General features: G+C 66.1%; 2 protein-coding genes across 2 annotated transcripts; one reads left to right on the top strand and one right to left on the bottom strand.

Moving 5' to 3' along the window:
• The first annotated feature begins 2,109 nt into the window (after positions 1-2,109).
• ADGRA2 (adhesion G protein-coupled receptor A2) lies at positions 2,110-20,214 on the top strand. The gene is made up of 19 exons (XM_066206167.1): positions 2,110-2,330; positions 9,260-9,331; positions 12,163-12,234; positions 12,341-12,412; positions 12,565-12,636; positions 12,744-12,907; positions 12,975-13,188; positions 13,466-13,630; positions 14,131-14,332; positions 14,417-14,566; positions 14,697-14,858; positions 14,988-15,197; positions 15,266-15,467; positions 15,664-15,872; positions 16,007-16,134; positions 16,506-16,629; positions 16,725-16,870; positions 17,006-17,095; positions 17,340-20,214. Exons 1-19 carry the CDS (start codon positions 2,110-2,112, stop codon positions 18,538-18,540), a joined length of 3,876 nt encoding a protein of 1,291 aa, XP_066062264.1. The 3' UTR covers positions 18,541-20,214.
• On the bottom strand, positions 20,191-23,272 carry BRF2 (BRF2 RNA polymerase III transcription initiation factor subunit). Its single transcript, XM_066206168.1, has 4 exons — positions 23,118-23,272; positions 22,523-22,582; positions 21,929-22,250; positions 20,191-21,551 (listed from the first exon to the last, which is right to left on the bottom strand). Exons 1-4 carry the CDS (start codon positions 23,269-23,271, stop codon positions 20,558-20,560), a joined length of 1,530 nt encoding a protein of 509 aa, XP_066062265.1. The 5' UTR covers position 23,272; the 3' UTR covers positions 20,191-20,557.
• Positions 23,273-23,525: the final 253 nt, after the last annotated feature.

The following is a 23,525-nucleotide window of genomic DNA, read 5'->3' as shown; positions in this document are numbered from 1 at the left end:
TGCCTTGTCTCCTGGGCCGGAGGCATCAGGAGGGGTCGGGACTGGAAAAGCATGGAGAGGGCCTTGGAAGCAGTTGAAAGAACCTGAACTCCCAGGCTCAAAGCATGTGGAAAGTGTTGCCTGAGCTCCTCTCCTCCAAGCGGGGCTGGGGCAGGGTATTCCACACGTCCCGGTTTGGACAAGGTTCTCACTGTTCTTGGAGGGAATTTAGAGACTGAAATCCTGAAGAGCAGGCACAGCGCTTTGATTGCTTCAGAGCGTCCCGGATGCAATTCCAGTGCTGCTACTGGAGCTCCTGGAGACCCAGATTTCTTAATTTAGGGTTCATCCAGTGGAAGGAGGTGGCTGAGCCCGGTACCCTGAGGTGGTTTGGGGTGTCCCTGTGCGGTGCCGTGCTGGGTGTGCTGTGGGTGCCTGAGACAAAGAGTCTCCTCTCCCTTGTGGGAATGCCCAGGGGGAGCAGCACACCTCCATAAGAGGGAGGGAAGCCTCGTCCTGCCCTCTGCAGGGCTCACCACGGGGGCTGGGAGGGTGCTGCTGTGCTGGTGCTCGCAGGATCTCAGGGCGGATACTGGACACAAGCAGTTTCCTGTTGCTCTTCCAGCTTCAGCTGCAGGATCTGGGACCAGCACAGAACCAAAGAATAGTCTGAGTTGGAAGGGACCCACAAGGATCGTGGAGCCCAACTCTTGGTGCTGCACAGGACAACCCCAGGACGACCCCACCGTGTCCCTGAGCCCCTTCTCCAGAGGTTCCTTGTGCCAGGGGTGTCCTCTGCCAGGACTGGCTCCTGGGGCAGTGTCATTCCACAGTGCAGGACGGACCCAGGCAGGGAAAACTCTGCTCAGTGGAAAAAACGGGAAGAAAAAAAAAAACAAAAACAAACAACCAAAAAACACAAGGAAATATGTGGGCACCTCATTGTCGCCTTTACCAGCAGGATGATGCTGGTCTCCAGGGCTCTGGGGTCCCACAGCTGGCCGCCGGTGCCAAGGTGGGAGGTCTGGGGGTGTGTGGCCATGGAAGAGCCCTTGGGGCCGCAGTCCTTGTCCCTGCCTGGGCGGAGGCAGCGGGTGCCCGGGCCGGGAGCTCTGCGGGCTCCTGTGCTCCCGCCCCAGAGCACACGTGGAGCAGCCTGGAGTGAGCTGAGCAGCTCCTCCGCCCCACGGCGCCCACTGCCGCGGAGGGTTCTATTTGTTTGGAGAGAGGAGTAAATTTCTTTTCCCCTCCAGGAACTATTGGTCCTGGAGAGAAACCGCATTCCCAGCGGGGTCTTGTCGTCCTTCCATGACCCTTTTCCTCCTTTCCCTGGCACGGGGTCCTGCAGACTTCATTGCCGGCTTTTGATCCCTTTTGATTTGACGCTGCAGCGAGCCGTGGCCTCGGAGAAGCTGAGCCGCGGGCGGAGGAGAGGGCTGGAGCCAGGCGAGAGGCAGCGGGGACGTGGGAGGGGGGAGCGGGAAGAAAAATATTGAACTTAGTGTGAAAAGCAGTGAAGCAAACAGGGAAGCCAAGGGGGACGAGTGCTAACTGCAGAGCGGAGGCTGGGAGGGGACAGAGCAGCGTGACCACGGAGTGAACCGTGTGGCTTTGGGCACGGAGCTCCCCACGGCGCGGGGCCCCGGGGTCCCACAGAACTCCCGTGTGCAGGAGACCTGCGGGGCCCACGAGTGTGTCAGCGCCCCCGACACGGCCCCCTGTGCTTGTCACAGCCGGGATGTCACAGCGGGGCGGCCACGCGGACCGCGTGGGCTCCGACCGGCCCCGGCGTGGGAGCAGCAGGAGCCCTCCGGGGGCAGCGCAGAGCTCCGGTCCGTAGGGAGGGTCGCTCTCGGCCCTGCGGGACCCCACGGGGCTCGGGCTCCTGCCCGCGGGGGTCCCGCTCCGCTCCCCGCGGGTCTGCCCCGCTCCTCCGCGCCGGTGCCGTCGGGGGGGCCGAGCCGCTGCCCTCGGCGGGGCCGGGGCGGGCCGGGGCGGGCCGGGGGAGGCGCCAGGGCCGGCGGCGGAGCGCGGCGAGCGGGGGAGGCGGCGCCGCCGGAGCCGCCCCGGGGAGCGGGGCGGCGGCGGGCGCGGAGCCGGAGCCCGTAGCCGTGGCCCGGGGCCGGGGCCATGCGGCGGGCGGCGGCGCTGGTGCTGCTGGCGGCGGCGCTGAGCGGCCCCGGGGCCGGTGCCCGGAGCTGCCCCGCGCTCAGCCTGGGCTGCAAGTGCGCGGCCGAGCGGGCCAAGGCGGGCGGTGGCCCCGGCGCGCCTCGGCGGAGGGTGGTCTGCAGCGGCGGGGGGCTCCCCGCGCCCCCCGAGCCGCGCCTGCTGCCCGACGGCACCGTTACGCTGTGAGTACCGCGACCGGCAGCGCCCCGGGCATCCCTCCTGCCCCCGGCGTCTCCGCCGGGCATCTCCCCCGGCATCTCCCTCCTGCCCCGGGCATCTCCCCCGGGCATCTCCCCCGGCTTCTCCCTCCTGCCCCCGGCATCTCCCCCCTGCCCGGCGCTGCCCCGGGGCGCCCTGAGCGGGCCCGGAGCCCACGCGTGGGTCGCGCTGAGCCCTCCCCGCGCTGGAGCTGCGCCCGGGGAAGCGCCGGGCAGATCCCCCGTGCCGGGCAGGGGCCGGCGGGGGCTCGGGAACCGCGGACACGGGGACTGGGCGTGGAGCCCCGCGGGGCCGGGAGCGCAATGAAGTTACTTTTTCCTCTCAATAAGCGGCTCTGCAGCAGCGAAAGCGTCGCTCGGCGCTGCGGAGCGTGGTTTAAATCGCGTCTAAGGGGTGTCGTGGCTCTGGGCTGCCGAGGGGACCCCGCTGTCCCCAGGGCGCGGCGGTAGAGCGGGGCCGCTGTGGACGTGAGCTGGAATTCCAGGAAACGGGCTCTTTCTCCTGCTTCCCTCCGCTGCGTTTCTGCGTGCTGGGGAACGTGTTTTTGTTTGAAAGTGACTGCTGTCCCTGGAAATATTTACTGAGGAGCGAACAGGAGCCGTTAATGGGTCTGGAGTTTGTGCAGAGGTTCTAAAGCTGCTGCTTGATCCCTAAAGGCTCCTCTTCCTCGCGGCCCCCGTTGGGGTTCGGCTGGGGCTGGCAGCCGTGTGCTGCTCACTGCAGGGTTTATTTATAACTCCAGAGGAGATGTTTGAATTAAAATCTGGATTGGAGGCTGGGCTGGCAGCGCTGCAGCGGGGGGGAGCGCCGCCTTCCCCCAGTGTCGTCCCGTCAGGGAGGCTGCGCTGCCTGCCCACGGTCACGGCTCCCACCTTGCCCTGCTTGGGTGGGTTGGGGGATGCTGAGGGTTGGGTTGGGGGCTGCAGAGGGTTGGGTTGGGGGTTGCAGAGGGTTGGGTTGGGGGCTGCCTCATCCTGTCTGCACAAACCCGTGGGTCGTGTTGCCGTTGCTCTGGTTCCCGGTGCTCGTTGCACGGGGCCCTCGCTTTGGGGTGATGGTGGCAGTGAAGGTGACTCCTCTGGCACCACTGTCCCCATGTGGAGGGTGGCCAAGAACATGCTGCTGCACAGGATTGTGCCATGAGCAGGGTCTGAGTGCCGTGGCCACATTGTCCCATAAATTGTCCCAGAACAGCAGCACTGATGGGTGTCCTGGGCTTCCCTCGGTGGGGGACACTGGGGGCCCTCAGGCAGGTGGCAGCTGGGCTCTCCATCACACTTGTGAGCTTTGCTCTTCATGTCTTCTCTCTTATGGTTCTTCCTCGCGTGTCAGCCCCTCACAAATGCTCAGGGGACTTGCAGTCCTTTGTCAGTTTGTATTTGGGAGAAGCATCCCACCCCACATCCCATGGCTGCTGCAGTGCCCTCCCCAGCTGTTCCCAGCAGGGCGGGGGGTTTGTGCTGCCTGTGCTCCCTTGGAGGGGCTGGGATGACCGTGCAGAAGCATTAGGGCATTACACGATCCCACTAAAACGTGACATGAAACCTACAGGCGTAGGCAGAAACCTACAAATATGCAGTGACCCTGGCTCTGCTCTCGTGCAGTAAACATGATTTATTCCAAACCCTTTCCAGATGGAACAATCAAAACCAGAGGCTCCGACTTTGGGAGCGTCTCTTGGAGCCACTGGGGTGCGGGCAGGGAGTGGAGGGGCCCAGGCATGTGGCAAGGGCTGCACGTGCCTTGGGGACATCCCGCTGGGGGCAGCCGAATCTTGAATTCTGTGGAGGAGCTGGGTCTGAGCAGGGCTCCTACATGTGCCCGGGGGTGCCAGGTCTCCTCTGTGCCCTGGGGTGGCAGGTCCCCTCAGTCCCCAGGGTGGCAGGTCCCCTCTGTCCCCAGGGTGCTCAGCACTGCTGTTGCCCCTGCTGCAGGAAATGTGTTTGGGGCAGGAACGCTTCAAAGCAGAGTCGTGTTCCAGCGCCCATCCGGTCCAGCCTGGAGTCAGGAGTGCCTGAGTGCTGAGCACAGGGAAGGCTCTTCCCAGCAGCCGCCAGCCCTGGCCCGGCCGCAGGTCCAGCTGTCCCGGCAGGCTGGGGACAGGCCAGAGAAGCCTCAGTGGCCGGAGGAGGTCTGTCACCCTGTGGGTCCCTCATCCCGCCTCTCATTTGGCTTTTTCCCACACTCTCGCTTTATTTATCTTTAATTATCAGGCCTGTGCTGAGGAATCCTGCGCTGCCTCCGCGGCAGCTGCTGCGCATTTACCCCCCACCCTGAGAAACGCTCGGGCGTCACCCCTGGACGGGGATGGGGGACAAAGGACAAGGGGTGAGGGATGCCTGTGGCCCCAGGGACCTGCCCTGCAGCCACTGCCACGGTCCCGGTGTCCCAGGGGACGTGCTGGTGTGTGATGGGGAGTGTCTGCTGAGCAGAGCTGTGTCTCCTCTCCCCTGGCAGGGTCTCCAGGGATGGCTGTGGGTCTGGGGGTGATGCTCACACATCCCCTACAGCCCCAGCAGCGGTTTCTCGGTGTGTGCTCCCCAACACTCACCCCAGTATATCCCCAGGTCGTTCCTGTGCCCAGCCCCCTGCAGGGGAAGGAGGGGTGCCACCCTCGGTGTGTTGGTTGTCACCTCGCCCTGAGAGGGGCCTGGAGAGGTGGCCGGGCTGTTCTGGCAGGGCTGGCACCAGGGCACAGTGTGCCACATCCTGCTGCAGTTAGGCCCAGGGCTTTGGCACCTCTCGGGGCCGTCCCTGCGGCGTGGCTGTGAGGTGCCGAGGGCTGCAGACGGGGATTAACAAGGCTTTAATCCCCCCCAGCTGACCCCTGCGCTAATCGCCCGGTGGAAAAAGCGCCGTATCCCTAACGAGAGCTGGAGAGGCTGGGCCAGCCCCGCTGTCACACGGGCGGGAGCCCAAACCTCTTCCAGATGTGGAATCCCAGCACAGGCCTCATTTATGTGCACAGCTTGATTGCACTGAAATTACAGATTGTCTGCAGGGAATAGAGGGCTTTGACTTATGACCAATTTCCAGTTCTACTTGAACTCCCCGCTCCAAGGCCGCTCTATCTGGGCCCTGCAGATGGTTTCTTTCTCAAGCCTTCTCCAGCTTTTTATTTGTTGTTTATTGGGCTGCAGCTCCCTCAGGTTTGGGTTTTCCAGGGGCTGCAGGTCGTGGTGCTGCCCCGGTGCGTCGGAGCATCCCGGCCCGGCCTGGCTCTGGAGGCTTCGCCCTCTCTCCGGGGCTTATTTTTCCTGCGCTAACAAAAGCCAAGGGTTGGAACAATAATTTTCACCATCCGAAATAGCCCGGCGTGACGTGAGGCTGGAGGAAACGCCCGGGCACGGCACCGGGAGGGGAAGAGCCCCCCAGCACCCAAACAAAGCAGGGAGGGGGGCGTCCCCCAGCTCTGGGGTTCTCCAGCCCCACTGGCTTGGAAGATGTGGGGTCCCCTCTGGGATGCAGGGTTCCTTCTGGGAGCTGTGGGGTCCTTGTTGGAATGTGGGCTCCCCCCTGGGATGTTGTGGGCCCCTCTGGGACGCTGCAGAGCCCCCCTGGGATTCCGTGGGGTCCCTCTGGGTTGCTGGGTGCCCCCCCTGTGGTACAGCCTCCCCCAGAGCCTTTCTCATTGCCGGAGCCCCCAGCACCTCTCAGCAGCCCCGGGGCCCCTCTTTTCTCCTCCCGAAATCGCCGTGCAGAGCAGCGAGCCGTGCTCGGGGCGCAGCCTGGGCCGTATCTGCTGCCGGCATATGCTTTGAATTAATGCACTGGAGAGCGGAGCCGGGCCGGTCCCGCCCCCACCGCGGCCCCCCAGGAGCCCCCGCCCGGGCCGGGGAGCCACCGACTCCCCGCGTCCTTTTTTGGTCGGGTCCAGAGGAAGTTTATTGTTTCAGCAGCCCAGTTTCTGGAGCTGTTATTTATCCAAGTGGATTCCAGCACGCTTGAAAAAACAATCTTCTTTTTTTTTTTTTTTTTTTTTTTCACTTTTGGCTCCTCTTTTTGAGATGAAAAAAGAGGAGAAGAAGAAGAAGAAGGGATCTGTATCTCTCTGCCGGCAGCCTTGCGGGCTCCAAGCCCCCAGAGCTCCGGCGCGGGGAGGTTGGAGCAGGGATGCTACACCCCTTCCAGGCCTGGATCTCCCGGGATGGGAGGATGCTCCTTGGGGCTCCCCCCCATCCCCAGCACGCATCCCCCATCGTTTCCGTTTGACTCGGTGCTCCAGTCCTTAATCCCCGCATTGTCCAGAGGGGCTTTTCCAGCCACCGCTCAATTAGGCGATTATTGTCCCCGTGGCGGGGCTGTCCCCGGCAGGAGCCCCCGCCCGCCCACGCTCCGCGCCGCCGGCGGCTCTCCGGGCACCGGGCGGGAGGAAGGAGCCGTTCCAGGAGGACTCCAGAGCGCACGGTCGGGCACCGAGACCTCGGGGGTGAGCGGGATCCCCAGCCCTGCCCCCAGGCTCATCGCTCCGGGCCTGAGCTGGGAAAAGAGCAACAGCTCCAAAGGCCACGGCTCTGCTCCCGTGGCCTGCCGGGCCTGTGGATGGGTGGGATGGGAGGGCCCGGGTCCCCTCTGCACGCCCAGACCTCGGTGAGCATGTGAGAATCCTCTGCAGCCCCTGCCGGGATCTGCCAGCCCCCGACAGCAGCCTGGCCCCGGTGGGCCGGGGGCAGTGGGATGGCTCGGCCCCTCGCCCCCTTCCCCCCAGCTGGTTCCCCCTCCCAGGGGCAGCTCCCGGAGCTGGAAATGCAGTGGGGGGCTCCGGGTCCATCCCCACATGCCGACAGCTGCCCCCCGTGTGGCTCAGGGGCTGCTGGCCCGGGACCCCCGTGGGCTGGGTCGGGGTGGCCTCGTGGGCACACGGATCCCATTGTATTTGGGGTTCTCAGTTAATATCCTGTAAGGGGACAGGGCCAAGGACCCACACGCGGCTCTGCTGCCTCTGGACATGTGGGAATGGGAAGCGCCGTGGAGCCTGATGAGAACTTCCTGGGGAAAAAAAAAATACAAACCAAAAAACCCAAACAGAAAACAATTTGGAACATAATATCCATGAAACTAGAGAAAACAAAACAAACCCGTGTTGGAGGATGTGGGTTGTAACTGGGGAGTGCGACCCAGATGGCTTCTGTGGGACGGGGAAGAAAAGAGCCAGGATCCCTACCCAGGAAAAGTTTTACTGGGAGGAAAAGTTTTGGGCAAAGTGTCGCTGCCAGCACAGCCTTTTTGTGCCGACCCCTCCTTTTAGCCAAGGATCTCCTCTCCTCGAGGAAGGACAGCCCGGGTGCCCTGAGCCCTGCGGGGGTCCCGCCTTTCCCTGGGGGGCTCCGGGGGTGGCTTTGCCCTCGGTCGCGGGGTGCGGGTCATAGGGCAGCCGATCCTGTGGGAAGTCAGGAGCGTTGCCCTTTCAGGCAGGAGCCGTGGTGCTGTGGCAGAGGTGCAGACGGTCCCGGGGGTCTGAGCGAGCATCCCCGGGGCTCAGCCGAGGGCGGAGTTCTGGTGCTCCGGTGCTGCCACCGCGCCGGAGCGTGGCCGTGGCTGCATCCCCCGCACAGCCCCCGCCTTCTGTTGTGAAACCTCCTGCCGCTGGGATGGAAAACTCTTGGAGCCCTGGGGACAGCAGGGCCTTGAGCAACAGCCCCCCAGCGATGCCGTGGTGCGGAACTGGGGCGCGCCGTGGGCTGCTGGGGCTGTGCCAGGAGCGATGGAAACGTCCCTGGAACTGTCCCTGCTCTGGGAAGGGTCCTGACCGAGCCGGCGCCGCTGCTGGCTGCGGGGGCGAGCCGAGCCCCCGCAAAGAAGGGTCCCGGCGGTGTGGAGAGGGTCCGGCACGGCCCCGGTAAAGGGGGGTCCCGGCGGGGTGGAGAGGGTCCGGCACGGCCCTGGCCGGGGCAGCTCCGGCCCCGGCGTGTGGAAGCAATTTGCAGCTGTCGGGGCCGCCGGACGTTTCCGCTCCCCGCCGGCCGGGTCGAGGGCCCCGCGGACGCGCCGCTGCCCGGTGGCGGCTCCTCATTAGCACAGGATGCGGGGGCCGCGGGGCAGAGCCCGGCCCGGGGGGCCGCAGGTCCCGCTCCCGGTCGTGGCCCGGGCCGGGCGCGGCGGCGGCTCCGCGGGCAGCGCGTCCGGAGGGGCCGGGCTGCAGCACACAGCGGCCATTCAGCCCGTGTGTAAACAGCCCCGGCCCGGCCCTCAATGAGCGCTCTTATCCCGCGGCTCCCCCCGGCCGGGGCTCCAGTCTGCCCTCCCGGCCCGGCTGCCGCCTGCCCCCGCTCCGTCTCCGGGTCGCTTTGCCGGCGCTGGCGTCGCCGGTGCCCACGCGGCCGCACGGGAGTTCTGCGGGGGCAGCGCTGGTCCCCGGGGACCGCGTCTGGCTCTGCTAATTGCGCTGACGAGCTTTAACGAGCTCCTGGCTGAATCGCCGGGCGCTGGTGCCCTCCGTCCGCTCCCCTCACCCCGCGAGGGGCCCTTTGGGCAGCAAAGCTGTTTGTTTTGGGATGAAATCTCAGTGCTGGGAGGCTTCTGGGAAAGCCACAGTGCCGTGACCAGCTGCAGGTCCTTGGGGTGCCCTCTCGGTGCTGGGGTGGGCTCACCTCCTGCACACGTAGCTCCTCGCACCAAGGTGATGCCCCAGGGGGCTGCAGCACGGGGACCCCGTGACAGCCAGTCTGCGCGGCCCATGGCATGCAGACCATGCAGAGCATCCCAGCGTGGCTTCTGCATCCCAACGTGGGCGCTGCGTCCCGTGTGTCCCACCTGGCCTGTCCTTGGGGCTCTCCGTGCCACCACCACACCACCACCACTCCCCACCATCCCCTGGGTCAGCAGGGCATGCCTGGGGGTCTGTGGCCGGTGAGGTAACGGGGCTGCCCCTCTCCCTCTGCTCTCCCCACAGGCTGCTGAGCAACAACAAGATCACGGTGCTGGAGAACGGCTCCTTCTTCGGGCTGCGGGCTCTGGAGAAGCTGTGAGTGGGGGCCGGGCAGGAGGGTGGGGGGCGGTGAAATGCAGGTTGGGCTTGCGTGGTGGGTGGTGGCACCGTCACTCCCATCCTGCTCCTGAGGTGCTGCAGCAGGACCAGCACTGCAGAATTTGCCACTGGCACCCACGGGCGTCCCCGGGACCCCGGGAGCTGCAGCAGGCCGGGGAGGCCGCGCTCCGTGAGGGCCGGTATGAAAAGCGACATTGTCCCCCCGAACAAAGTCAACTTTCTTATCTCTCCATGAAAGGCATCTCTATGGAGGGAGCTGCGAGAAGGGGAGATTTATGGCCCCCATATGGGTTTGATCTGTAGGTATGCAGGCACGGGGAGCGGCACTGAGGGTGTTTTGTTCCCCGACGCGGCCCTGCGAGGGTCTCCGCATTCCTGCGCCCTGTGGGCTCCCGTGGAAACCCCCACGAGGCTGCTTTTGGGGTGAGCGAAAAGCAGTCACCTTGGGGACGCCGTCCCACGCAGCTGAGTCCTCCCCAGCATGGATCAGGGTGTGGGGTCACCTCCTGCTCCTGGCACTGCACCCTCGTGGGACATGGGGAAGGAGTCATGGAGCAGCCGGGGGGCCACACCTGGGGAGGACCACGGCTCTGCAGCCCCCATGTGCCTGGGGTCCCCCGAAAGGTCTCCATACCCTGGGGGAGCAGCTGCCCCGGGTCACCTCCTGCTCACCACGGGGTCAGAGGGGCCTGGGGCGGGTGGGCAGCACTCCCCCACCCCGACCGGCCCCATTGTGCTGCACCGTGCCTGATTGCCCCCGACAGGAGCCAGAAGTGTTTTCATCGGGTCGCTTTGGGGCCGTGGCGCAGACGTGCCCCATGGAGAGCCCGTGCTGGCGTGGCGGGGACGCCGTGGGGGCTGTGGGGCCCCTCGCTCCCCGGCCTCGGTATGGCAGGGCTCTAATCCACCCCGGCTGCCCACCGTGGGTGCTTTGGGGTCCCAGCACAACGGGGAGAGCCCATCCCCTGGATGTCAGGGGTGCCCCACGGACCACCTCCCCTCTGGCTTGGCATCTGCAGTGATTTGTGGCGGCGTAATGAGATTAATGAGTCTGAGCGGGGACGGTATGCGGCGGCGGCTCATTAGCAGAGCCCTGCCTGGGAACGGCCCTGGGGGGCTGCGAGGGGGCTCGGTGGGTGACAGCAGGGACAAGGATGGACTCTGTCCACCCATCTGGGCTGCCGTGGGTGCACAGGGGGCTGTGGGCTCACCCCAGCGTGCTCGGGGCAGTGAACCAGGATGGCTCAGGTCCGTGGGGCCAGGGTTTGCTGCCCTGGGGGTCTCTGTGCACTCGTGGTGGTCGGGGTCCCCATGTAGCTGTGGCGCACACGTGGCACGGAGCCGCTGCTGGCTCTCATGCCTGCAGCCTCACCCCGCCGGGGCTGGGGGAGGAGGGGGCTCGGGTCTGCAGGAAATGCAAAGGCAAACGCAGAGCAGAGAAAAAGAGGAGCCTTATCGGAAATGAGCAGCAGCAGCCCCGGGGCCGGCCTGCGGGAGGAAGTGCCGCAGTGAGGAAGGCTGCCGCTGGCCCAGCGCCGGGCTGGCTGCAAACCCCTGCGGCCCAGCACGGTCCCCGGTGGGTCCATCCCCGGCTGGTGGTCCCTGCAGCACCCAAACCCCCCAGACCGGAGCCAGGGGCCGCAAGTTTTGTCACTGGATGCGTTCGGGCTGGCAGGTTGTGCCGGGGGTGTTCTGGGGGGTGGAGTCCCCGGGAAAGCCAGCGGGACAGGGGGCTGGCAGCGGCGCTCTCCCTGGGCACAGGGGCTCTGCAGGCGGGTGTTTGTGGCGTGGATGTCGCCAATGGGACGCCTGCTGGGGCTGCTGGCGGTGCAGGTGAGCGGAGCTGTTCCTTCAGCACCAGCGCTCACCTGTGCACACCTGCGCGCACACCTGTCTGCGCTGCCGGCCCTGGCAGCTGCCGGGACGCGCGTTTGTCCGTCAGCAAGGCCGGGAAGGGCGGGCGTGGGCACGGCGGTTGCATCAGCCGAGAAGGGCCGGGACGACGCCGGCCGCGTTTCCTCTCCCCGAGGGCCCCCTCTCGTCTCCCCGCTCGGTTCCACCCCGGCTCTGCTGGAAGGGGTCGCACCGCCCCCCATCCCGGCCATCGTGGCCCTCCAACGGGGCTGCGGCTCATGGCGCGTCCCCGGGGCTGCAGGCAGAGCAGCGGGGGACCCAGCGACGAGCTCCGCGGAGACTGCTATAAATAAACACGGGTCCATATGGATCCCATTTCCTCTCCCGGACAGCCCCGGTGCTCAGCAGAAGTTGTCTCGGGTCCCGGGGGCCGGACAGAGCAGCCGATGCCACCAGAGCTCCCCTGTCTGCCGGCAGCCGCCCCGCCGGAGTGTGCCAGGCCAGCCCCTGATTAGATGTGCGCCTGCAATCAAGCTAATTGCTCAAACGAGCTTCCCGAGGGCCGCAGAGCCGGTCCGGGGCCGTGTTCCTATCCCGCACACAGGAGATAACCCGCCGGGGTACGGCTGCTCCGGAAGCAGTGTGGGAGCAGTGCCAGCAGCAGTGCCAGCTTGCAGGGACACCTGTGCGTGGACACCCAGAGTGTGCCCAGGGGCTGGCATCCCCCGGGAGCAGCGGGGAGCCTTCCCTGCATCCCCCGCAGAGATAACGAGAGAGAAATGGGATGGAAAGCTGCTAACGAGGCCCTCGCGGGGGCTGGCAGTACCTGGGGGGGCCAAGGAAGGGGACGGGGGCTGGGGGTGGAAGGGGTGTGCTCGTGCCCCCTGTGCTGTGTCTCCTGGACGTGGGGGTCCCCACAGCACACCCCAAGATCTGTGTCTGTCTCCCCGCAGGGACCTGAAGAACAACCTGATCAGCACAGTCCAGCCAGGCGCCTTCCTCGGCCTCCCCGAGCTGAAGCGGCTGTAAGTGCCCGTGCAGCCCCTCGGACCGCCCGCGGCTGGCCCTGGGGACAACAGCGGGGACAGTGGGGCATCCTCAGCACTGACGGCCCCTCCACTCACCTTGCAGGGACCTCTCCAACAACCGCATCGGCTGCCTGAGTGCCAGCGTCTTCCAGGGGCTCCCCAACCTCCTCCGACTGTAAGTGGCCCCCTGGGGACATCCTGGCCAGCCCTGTCCCCTGTCTCCTGAGAGCAGAGGGATGTGCAGGCACAGCAAGGGCCCCAGGAGGTGCCCCCTCTCCCGGCAGCTCCCTGGCCCCCTCCATGCCATCTTTCTCTCCTGTCCCACAGCAACATGTCCGGAAACATCTTCTCCAGCCTCCCGCCCGGTGTTTTTGACGAGCTCCCCTCCCTGAAAGTCGTGTGAGTTGGCGCCCTGGCATTTCAGCGCCCGGGGAGGGCCCTGTGAGGGTCCCGGGGCTGGTGGGTGCCCCAGCCCCGCGGGTGCCCCGTGACACCATCCCTTGCAGGGACTTTGCCACCGAGTACCTGACGTGCGACTGCAACCTGCGCTGGGTGCTGCGCTGGTCCCGGGAGCGCGGGGCGCAGGTGTCGGAGCGGACGGCGTGCGCGTTCCCGCGGCAGCTGCGCGGCGTGGCCCTGCGGGCGGCGCGGGACGGGCAGCTCCGCTGTGGTGAGCCGGGGCCGGGGCGGGGGCGGCGGCGGCGGCGGCGGCATGGGCTCACCTGTGTCCCCCGCAGCGGGAGCCCCGGAGCTGCACACCCACCACCTCATCCCGTCGCTGCGCCAGGTGGTTTTCCAGGGCGACCGGCTGCCCTTCCAGTGCACGGCCACCTACCTGGACAACAGCACCCAGATCCGGTGGTTCCACAACCGGGAGCCCGTGCAGGAGGACGAGCAGACGGGCGTCATCGTGGAGGAGAGTCTCATCCATGACTGCACCTTCATCACCAGGTCAGGGATGGGGACCGGGATGGGAATGGGGATGGGACTGGGATTGGGGTGGAGATGGAATTGGAATTGAGACGGGGACAGAGAGAGGGATGTTATGGGGATGGGAACGACCACTCGTGGCCACAGGAGTCACAGGCTTGGGGCTACCAAAGTCCCGTGGGTGGGCTGCCGAGTGTGGGCACATTTGGTGCTTCATGGCGTGTGTCCCCATGTCCCCAAGCACGGGGGGTGGCAGTGGGGTAGCTCCACCGTGCCAGCCCCTGTCCTGTGCCCGCAGCGAGCTCATCCTCTCCAACATCCACGTCTCCGCCAACGGCGAGTGGGAATGCGCCGTCTCCACCTCCCAGGGCAACGTCAGCAAGAAGGTGGAGATCGTGGTGCTGGAGACCTCTGCGTCCTACTGCCCTGCCGAGCGCGTCACCAACAACCGCGGGGACTTCAGGTGGGGACGGCGGCGGTGCAGGTGCCGCGGCAGGGGGGACACACGTGGCCGGTGCCACGCGGAGAGCGAGCGGAGCGTGCAGGGGCCTCTCCTCGCCGCAGGTGACCGCACGTCTGGGAGCGATTAGGGCCGCGGGGAGGGCGGCGCAGCCTGGCTCCAGCAGCAGAGGTGTTGGAATTTCTCTGGCACGAGACGAAAGGCTCCGGGCGCCCGCCGTAACCCCGGCGGGGCCCTTACGGAATATAAATTACTGGCACAGCCAATGTGGCTTAAATTAGCAGTGCCCCCCCCGCTGCCCGCTGCTTCCCCCTGTGCTGCCGGAGCAGAGCGGGATACGGCACTGGGCAGGCTGGGGGCCTTTGGGGGAGCATGCCCAGCCTTCCCAGAGCCCAGGGGGGCGCCCGGGGCTGGAGGTGCACAGGGCCCGCACGGGGGGAGCAGGCTCGGGGCAGGGCTGCGGGTGGCGGGTGCCCCGGGGTCACTGTGCGGGGTGCCCGCAGGTGGCCCCGCACCCTGGCAGGGATCACGGCCTACCAGCCCTGCCTGCAGCACCCGTTCGCCGCGGGGCCGGCGGGCGCGGGCGCGGCGGGGGAGAAGCAGGCGTGGCGGCGCTGCGACCGCACCGGGCGCTGGGAGGACGGCGACTACTCCCGCTGCCTCTACACCAACGACATCACCCGCGTGCTCTACACCTTCGTGCTGGTCAGTGGGGGCCCGGGGGCTCGGCTGGGCCCGAGGGGGCACAGCCGGTGACCGTGGCCCCGCCGTGGCCGTGCCGCCCTGCAGATGCCCATCAATGCCTCCAACGCCCTGACCCTGGCTCACCAGCTCCGCGTCTACACGGCCGAGGCAGCCAACTTCTCGGACATGGTCGATGTGCTCTATGTGGCCCAGATGATTGAGAAGTTCATTGGCTACGTGGACCAGATCAAGCAGGTGATGAGCACTGCAGGTGTCCCCTGCCTGCCCCAGTGCAGCCTGGTGTTTCTGGGGAGGAAAAGCATGAATTGGGGTATTTCCACGGGGGACGGCGGTAGCTCCTTGCAGAGCTGCTCGCTGTCCCCAGCTGACAGATGTGATCGTGGAGATGGCCAGCAACATCATGCTGGTGGACGACCACATCCTGTGGATGTCCCAGAAGGAGGAGAAGGCCTGCACCAGCATCGTGCGCTCCCTGGAGAGGATCGCGGCCCACACGCTGAGCAGCAACTCCCAGCACATGGCCGTGGTGAGGGGGAACACGGGCTGGGGCTGGACACGGGGAGGAGGGGTGGGTGGGCTGCTGTGTGGGGTCTCTGGCTATGCCAGGAGGGTCTCTGCCCGTGCCAGGGCTGATGATCTCTCCATGATGCTGCAGAACTCTCGCAACATCGCCTTCGAGGCGTACGTGGTGAAGCCCGAGAGCTATGTGGGGCTGAGCTGCGTGGCGTTCCAGCGCTGGGATGGGGCCTCGCAAGGACGGCCCCTCCCGGCCGAGCGGGGGGCCGAGCCCACGCCCGACCAGCAGCTCAGGCTCCGCTGCACCACGGGCCGGCCCAACGTCTCCCTGACCAGCTTCCACATCAAGGTACGGGAACGCCGGGGCTCGGGGGGCTGGGGGTCGGCCCCTGCTCACCGGTGACCGTGCGCCCGCAGAACAGCATCGCCCTGGCCTCCATCCAGCTGCCGCCCAGCCTGTTCGCCAGCCCCGGCCCGGCCCCGCCGGGGGCCGACTGCAAGCTCCAGCTGCTGGTCTTCCGCAACGGGAAACTCTTCTGCAGCACCGGCAACTCCTCCCGCCTGGCCGACGACGGCAAACGCCGCAGCGTGGCCACGCCAGTCATCTACGCCGGGACCTGTAAGGGCAGCACGGTGTTTGGGGTGCCCTGGGGCATTGTGCCGGTGCTCCCACAGCGCAGAGCCATCCCTGGGGTCCTCACGGGGAGATGCAATGTGTCTGTGGGATGTGCTGGGTCCCCTGAGTCCAGCCCCTCTGCGGGTGCAGGTGGAGGGGTGTCACTTTTCCTGCTGAGCAGGTCTCTCTCTGGCTGCAGATGGCTGCGGAGTGGGGAACCTGTCAGAGCCGGTGGCTGTGTCCCTGCGACACCCCGGGGAGGGCACGGACCCCGTGGCTGCCTATTGGAACTTCGAGGTGCTGGGGGGCATGGGGGGCTGGAGCGCCGAGGGGTGCCAGCTGGCCGCCCGTGAGCCCAACGTCACCTCCCTGCACTGCCGCCACCTCAGCAACGTGGCCGTGCTCATGGTAGGTGTGGGGTGAGCAGCGGGGTGGGAGCGCTGCCAGGGTGGGCAGCGTGGGGGCTGCAGGAGGGTGGTGGGGCGGGTCAGGGGCACGGGGATGGTGCTGTGGGGTCTGACGGGCCGTGCTGTGCTGTGCAGGAGCTCAGTGGGTTCCCCAGCGAGGCGCAGGGCGCTGTGGAGGTGCTGCACCCGGCCATGTACACCTGCACGGCCGTGCTGCTGCTCTGCCTCTTCACCACCATCATCACCTACATCGTCCACCACGGGTGAGGGAGCGCTTGGTGCCTGTGCTGGTCTGGGGGCCGGGCTGGGGTGGGTGTCCCTGTGGGCAGCGGGAGGAGCTCTCCAGGTGCCAAGGGCCAGGAGAAGGTGTACGGGGATGGCCGTCCAGTGGCATGGCCCTTAAGGACATGGAGATGACCCTCCAGGAATGGGCTGCCCTGGGTCCTGGTCCTTTGCCCGTGCACAGGCAGATGTTTGCCCGTGCACCTGGACATCTCCTCCAGCCACGCTCCGTGCCCAGGGACCGGCTGTCGGTGCCTCCCCCCAGGTGCAGGATTTGTGCCAAAGGGGGCCGTGACTCCCTCGGAGCCGGGCAGGAGCTCACAGGTTCCCACTGTGCCTCTTGCTCCCGCAGCACCGTCCTCATCCCGCGGAAGGGCTGGCACATGCTGCTGAACCTCTGCTTCCACATCGCCATGACGGCCGCCGTCTTCGCGGGAGGCATCACCCTCACCGGCTACCGGGCCGTGTGCCAGGCCGTGGGTACCGGGCAGCGCCCAGCCCCGCGGGACGGGCACCGGGGGGCGCGGCCGTGCCCGCAGCATCGCCCCCCAACCGCCGCCTCCCCCCGCAGGTCGGCATCATCTTGCACTACTCGTCCCTGTCCACGCTGCTCTGGATGGCGGTGAAAGCCCGGGTGCTCTACAAGGAGGTGACCTGGAAGGCGCCACAGCAGCCGGACAGGGACACGTCCCAGGCAGCCCCCAGACCCATGCTGCGGTACAGACCCCCCCTCCCCTTCCCCAGCCCCGTGGGGGCATCTCCAGGGGCTGAGGCGGGACTTGTTTTCCTGGACAAGCCCATCCCGTGCTCTCCCGCGGGCTCCAGGTGTGCAGTGACTTCCCCTCCCTGCAGGTTCTACCTGATCGCCGGCGGGATCCCCCTCATCATCTGTGGGATCACAGCGGCTGTCAACATCCAAAACTACCACGACAACAACCCCTAGTAAGTGTCCCTGCTCCACCCTTCCTCCCTCCCACATGGGTGGCCTCCCTCTGCTGGGGCAGGGGAACTGGTGCCACTGGGAGCCTGGAGAAGTTTGGGAAAAGGTCAGTGAGATTTTTCCTGAGAGTTTTCCATATACTGGGAAAAAATCCTCCAGGCAGCGGGCACGGAGCCCGTGCCATCAGGGCAGGGGGCTGAGCAGCTCCACACCCCGACCCCTCAGAGCCCCTCTCCTCCCGCACAGCTGCTGGCTGGTGTGGCGGCCCAGCCTGGGCGCTTTCTACGTCCCCGTGGCTTTCATCCTGCTCGTCACCTGGATTTACTTCCTCTGTGCCGGGCTCAGCCTCCAGTGCCGACCCTCGCCCCAGAAAGAGATCCCGGAGCCGCTGGAGCCAGCGCCACGGCTGGGGGGCACCGGGGACCTCCTGACAGACTCCGGCTCCATCTCGGTGACGCTGAACTCGGGGCCGCCCTGCCCCGAGGGGGACGCTGTCTACTCCCTGCGGGTGCAGTTCTGGGCGCTGGTGGCCACCCACGCCCTGTACGTGGCCCTGTGGACGTTCGGCGCCTTGGCCGTGTCCCAGCGCTGGTACCTGAACGTCGTCTTCAGCTGCCTCTACGGCGTCACGGCCGTGGCGCTGGGGCTCTTCATCTTCGCCCATCACTGCCTGCGGCGCCGGGACGTGCTCGGCTCCTGGTTCTCCTGCTGCCCGTCGTACCGGAACGCGCTGCCCATGCAGGCCTACGTGCACCCCGGGCTGGGGCCGGAGGACGGCTCGCAGGTTTTCATCGGCTGCGACCCCGAGGCCGCTCGCTCCGGCGCCTCCTCCTCCTCCTCGCCCAGCAGCGCCGGCTCTGCCGGGGGCCGCTGCAAGCTCACCAACCTGCAGGTGGCCCAGGGCCAGGGGGACGCCCGCCCGGCGCCCGGCCCGGAGCCGGACCCCGCCGACGGGAAGCCCGTCAGGCACGGCAGCAACCTCCACGGCCGCAGGAGCCACCGGGGCAGAACTAAGCCGTGCCGGGACGGGAAGCACCACCGCTTGAAAATGCTGCGGGGCCCCTCGGACCAGCCGTCCAGCGAGAGCGGGAGCCTCCACAACAGCCACTCCGAGAGCCACCCCAGCGGCAGGACCAGCCCGGCCAGCGGCGGCCGCGCGGGGCCGCGGGCGGCGCAGGACGGGGACGCGGTCCCCAGCCCCTCGGAGGGCAGCGACGGCGGGCGGAGGGTGCCCGACTTCGCCGAGGCTCGCCGGAGGAGCGGCAGCCGGGACAACCTGCGGCCGGGCGGCAGCGCCGAGAGGGAGGCGAAGCGCCGCTCCTACCCCCTCAACGTGGGCAGCCACAACGGCGGCCTCAAGGGCAGCAAGTACGACATCAACCTGGCCAGCGCCGACAGCGTGGCCGGCATGAAGACCGGCCTCTGGAAGAGCGAAACCACCGTGTGAAGGTGGGGAAAGACCGACGGCCGCAGCGTTTTCCTGCGGGAGCCGCTCGGGGCGCTGCGGGAATCACCACGTGCACTAAGCAGGGATGGGCGGCACGGCCGGGGGCTCCGGCCCCCCGGGCACTGCACGGGCCCGGGCCCCCCCGTCTCCCCGAGGAGGCTCCGAGCCTTCGGTGCCGGCGGCTCCAGGCAACCCCTGCCCGCCGGCAGCCGGAATTGCAGCCGTGCTTTAATCACTCCTGCATGTCACTTGAGATTGATCCTAAATGCTATTTTATATTATACAGAGGAAATGTCTATTTTTCAAAGCTATATTATTGAATGTATATATGTATAGACAGAGGCGTAGGTGAGGCGAGGGCCCCGCTCCTGCCCCTGTCCTGGGAGCGGGCGCTGGGCCAGGGCTCCCTCGTGCCACGACTGCAATATCCCCGCTGAGGGACCACTCCAAGTGCCCTTCACGTCCAGGCACCGCAGCCCCAGCCGGAGCAAACTGCTTCTGGAGAGCAGCTGCTCCCTCTGGAGCGTTCCTACCTGCGTGCCAGCCCCGGGGGCCGCGCGGTGCCAAAGCCATATTGCAAAGCCAAGCACAAGGTAAGAGGAGCCTCAGCTCCAGGGTGAGGTGATTGTCTGCACTGATTTAATGCCAGACACTAAAGTAACGGCCAGAAAAGGCTCCAGGCACTAAAATCACAGCCAGAAAATGCTCCCAGGCCCTCAGAGGCTCAAGCCATGCAATGGGGTGGGCTGGCAGACCTGTGCTGCTGCCGGAGCCAGGACTGACCCTCTGTGCCAAAGCACCAAAGAACCAAGAGGTCGGAGAGGCCCAGAGCAGCTCTGTGTCCTCAGTCCAGGTGTTCAAGCTCAGAAAATACCTAGGTTTGCTCTTAAGAAGGCAGAGACCATTCTGGGGAGCAGGGACCATTCCTGGGAATGCAAGGGAATGATGCCAAGGGATTAGGGACCTTCCTCGGGCAGCCAAAGGGCTGGAACCTGGATAAGCACTTATTGTTCCCATGGAAAAACAAGATTCCCCTTTTTCCCAGCACACAGGTAAAACAGCCAGGCCACAGAGAGGCTGCAGCAAAGCAGAGGAGGAAGGTGGGAGCCTGGTGCCTCCCCTGCCCTTTCCAGCCTCCCCTGCCTCAGTTTCCCCCGCCTGTAAATGAGTTTAATAATGAAGCTACCTCCGAGGAGTCGTGGGGCTGGCAGGGCCACGAGCCAGGGGAGGAAAATGCACTTAGTGGGGATTGGTCTCACTTGGGGACCACTCACCCCACAGGGCTGGGGCACCCCTGGGTTTAACCTGCCACTCCCTGCCTGCCTCGGCTTCTCTGCCCAATCAAATGTTTAAATATTTCATTGTCCCTGGTATTCAACAGAGTTTGAACCCTTCCTGCAGCTCCTGCAGCCTCCCCAGCCTGGCTGATGCCCCGTGGTTCTATTGCTTGCTGCTTTGTGACAGTATTAGAGGAAAAGCTTTGTATTTGTAATTACACTTTGTCTGTTTACAAGCGAATGACATATCAACAGAGCTTCCTGCAATATCCGGGGGGAGGGAGGGAAATACGCCAAAGAAATGTCTTTAAAGGGGTCTTTTTGCATTTTTATATGAATAGAATATTTCTAGCAGATACGTTTTGTTTAATATATTAAAGATATGCCAATCTGCCAAGATCTACTGTTATTCCTCTCAGACTTACTGTTCAAATCCAGCCTGGCCTGCAGTTTTTTGACCCTCACAAAGTCATTCTGCTGAAGAGTGAGAAGTCCAAGGTGAGGCTGCCCTGGAAAACCTGGCACCTGCACTTTTCTTTCTTTCTAACAGAAATGTAACATGACCTGAAGCAGCCACTCCATAAAAAGCCCCATTTTGCTCCAGCACATTAAGGAGGATCCAGCCTGATCCCTCCCCACAACCTCATTCCCTGGGCGACTGTCTCTGCAGCACAACCACTCTGTCCCCGGTGGGCCGCACGCTTTTGGTCCCAAAACCGTCCTCTGGGCCGTGGCCACGCTCAGAGCCAGCCCTTGGCCTTCCTGAAGGCCTGGATCTCCTCGGGGCCCCGCAGGTACTGCTCGATCTCGCTGTCCGAGATGGGCTCGTCGCCCGTGGTGGCCGCGGCCGGGGCGCTGGGGGCCGCCCCGCGGAGCCTCTTCCTGGGGTGCAGGAGGCAGGGGGGCAGCAGGGGCCTCAGGGAGCCCCCACGGCGCTTCCCTGCCAGGGGACAGCCCTGCTCCTGTGCCACCGGAGAGCTGGGACAGCCCTGGCCTGGGGGGTCCTTATTCAGGGAGCCTGGACCCACAGGGTCCTGGCCAGGGGAATCCTTATCCGGGGAGTCCTTATCCGAGGAGTCCTTATCCAGGGAGTCCTGGCCTGGGGAATCCTTATCCGGGGAATCCTTATCCGGGGAGTCCTTATCCAGGGAGTCCTGGCCTGGAGAATCCTTGTCCGGGGAATCCTTATCCGGGGAATCCTTATCCGGGGAGTCCTTATCCGGGGAGTCCTGGCCCGGGGAGTCCTGATCCTGGGGGCCCAGGTCCAGAGGGTCCTGTCCCGGGGAGCCCCGGCCCGGGGCCGTGTCCTGCTGCCCGTCCCCGTCCCACTGGCTGAAGGCGTTTCTCAGCAGGAACACGCGGTGCTGCAGCAGGTCCCCGACGTGCTTCACCACCGTCTTCTTGTCCAGGCGGAAGGCGCGCAGCCAGGAGAGCTGGGAGGCCATTCCCAGCAGGATCTCCAGCAGCTCCTTCAGCCGGAGGTGGGCCGGGGGGGGCAGATCCACGCCGGCCAGGCGGCAGAACCGCGCCAAGGGGCAGGAGAGGCGCGGGCCGGGCCGCAGCGACTGCCAGGCCAGGAACGCCGCGGCCGTGACCACAGGCACCGGGTGCCGGCCCGTCACCAGCCACGTCTCGCTGGCCAGCTCCACCAGCCCCAGGGTCCGGGCCAGCAGCTTCTCCTTGTCCTCCAGGAATTGCGCAGGGATGTTGGCCGTGGGCTGGAGCAGGCGGAAACTGCGGGAGAAAAGAGTCAGGTCAGGGGAAGCCTTTGGGACACACACACACACACAGCCTGCTCCCCCACGGATGCCGCTGGAGGAATTTCTCTATGGAAAGGCTTCTCAGGCTCGGGATTGCTGCCAGGGAGGTGGTGCGGTCCCCACCCCTGGAGGTGGCACTCAGTGCTCTGGGCTGGGTGACAAGGTGGGCATCGGGCACAGCTTGGACCCGAAGGAAGTCTGCTCTCTCCAAACTGAGGAAAGGATGAGAATCACGGCCCGGGTGTGACGAGGGAGGGACGAGAGCCAGCCCAGCCTGAGCACACACATGTGTGTCCCAGCTCAGCCTCCCCACCCAGGCAGGACAAACAAGGGCTGGAAGGGCCCCATCACCTGTTCAGGTGCGTGGTCACCAGGTCTGCCAGGCTCAGGGCGGGCACCGAGAGCCCCAGCTCCTTCTGCAGGCTCAGGAAGACGCCGGCAAACAGGTCCTGCCTGGCGTAGAGCAGGGAGCAGACCGTGCCCATGGTCAGGGGCCAGTTGTGCTGGCGGCACGTCACGAACACGCAGCAGCCCCCCAGCAGCTCCTTCTTCTCCAGGCTGACCAGGCGGAAGGCAGGGAGCTGCAGAGCCCTCTGGAAGTAGGACACGGCCGTCTCCTCAAACACCGCCGGCAGCTGCAGGACCTTGCAGAGGTCCTGGACCCGGCGGATCCCTGCGGGAAGAGCCGCCCTCAGGCATGGGACCGAGGGATGTCTCCTCAGAAGCCCAGCAGGCAGCGGCCACCCACCCCACAGGGCAGGGCAGCCCCACAGATGGCCCCAAAACACCTCCCAGCCCCTCGGGGCAGGGGAGGCACCGGCTGGATGCAGCACCAAGTGCCCTCCCCCGGCTCAAAGGGGTTTTGGACCCTTTTTCACCATCGGAACCAGGTTAAACAAACCGGAGCAGCCAGGGAGGCTGGGGCTGGGCAGGAACTGCTCTTACCTCGCTGCAGGCAGCGGCTCAGCTGCTCCTTCTGCCCAGTGCTCTGGGAATAGGCGACCTCTGGAAAAGAGGGTTGGGTCAGTCATTCCTGCAGGGGATCCAGGACAGGGACATCTGGATCTGGGGCCAGCAGATGCCCAGAGAACCGGGCTCCAACAATCAGAACTGTCCGAGGGCGCTGAGCTAGAGCAGCACAGGTAAAAGCGAGCTGGTGGATCTCCTCTGAGCCAGGGGTGCCCTACGGACAGAGCCAGGCAACGGCCTCGGGGCTGCTCCGCTGCACCTAAAGCTCTTCTAACAGATGTCAATGGGATTGTAATAATCTCTTTTAACAATAAGAGCTCCCACAGTTTAAATTCAACGCTCATCACCAGCTCCAAGCCTAAACCCCGGCAGGGAAGCGCCGCGGGCGCGCCCCGTGACAGAAAACCCTGCTGGCGTTCGGGGGAATGAGCCGGCAGCGCCCAGCACGGCCCCGCGGGCACACCGACACACCGCCCGGGGAGCGCTTCGCCTCTCGGCCCGCCCCGGAGGAGCTCCGCCGGTCGGTCCCGCCCCGCCCCTCCCGCGGGCGCGCCCGGCCCCGGTGCCGCACCCCGCAGATGCTCCTCGTCGGTGTAGGTGGTGGTGAGGAGCCCCTCGGACAGGACGCAGCCGCAGGCGGCGCAGACCAGCTGCTGCTGCGCGTAGTGCGCGTCCTCCACCAGCGCCCCCGAGCCGCACTCGGGGCACCGGCCCCGCGCCGCCATCGCGGCCTCCGCGCCGGGGAGCGCCGGGGCGGGGCCACGGCCGGCAGCCAATGGGGGCACCGCCCGGCCCGCGCCCGCCAATAGCGAACGGGCAAAGAGCGGCCCCGCCCGGCCCGAGTTCACCAATGGCGGCCCCGCCCTTGGTCCGTCCCGCCGCCCGCCCGGCCGGGGCGCCGCCCCTGCACGCTGCGTTCCGCCCCCGCCGGTTCCGCCAGGGCTGCCCGGGGACAGGCGGCGGCGGCGGCGGCGGCGCC

Source organism: Chamaea fasciata, unplaced genomic scaffold, assembly GCF_029207755.1.
Source record: "Chamaea fasciata isolate MVZ Bird 193981 ecotype frontalis unplaced genomic scaffold, bChaFas1.0.hap1 SCAF_30, whole genome shotgun sequence".
NCBI classification, from domain to species: domain Eukaryota; kingdom Metazoa; phylum Chordata; class Aves; order Passeriformes; family Sylviidae; genus Chamaea; species Chamaea fasciata.
The sequence above is the reverse complement of the archived record's forward strand: the minus strand, read 5'-3'. Positions and strand labels throughout refer to the sequence as shown.

Coding starts and splice junctions, on each gene's coding strand:
- ADGRA2 (XM_066206167.1), top strand. CDS start 2,110: ATGCGGCGGGCGGCGGCGCTGGTGCTGCTGGCGGCGGCGCTGAGCGGC. Junction 12,413..12,564: donor CTCCCCAACCTCCTCCGACT/GTAAGTGGCCCC, acceptor CCTGTCCCACAG/CAACATGTCCGGAAACATCT. Junction 13,189..13,465: donor GACTGCACCTTCATCACCAG/GTCAGGGATGGG, acceptor CTGTGCCCGCAG/CGAGCTCATCCTCTCCAACA.
- BRF2 (XM_066206168.1), bottom strand. CDS start 23,271: ATGGCGGCGCGGGGCCGGTGCCCCGAGTGCGGCTCGGGGGCGCTGGTG. Junction 22,251..22,522: donor GAGCCGCTGCCTGCAGCGAG/GTAAGAGCAGTT, acceptor CTCTTCCCGCAG/GGATCCGCCGGGTCCAGGAC. Junction 21,552..21,928: donor GTGACCACGCACCTGAACAG/GTGATGGGGCCC, acceptor TTTCTCCCGCAG/TTTCCGCCTGCTCCAGCCCA.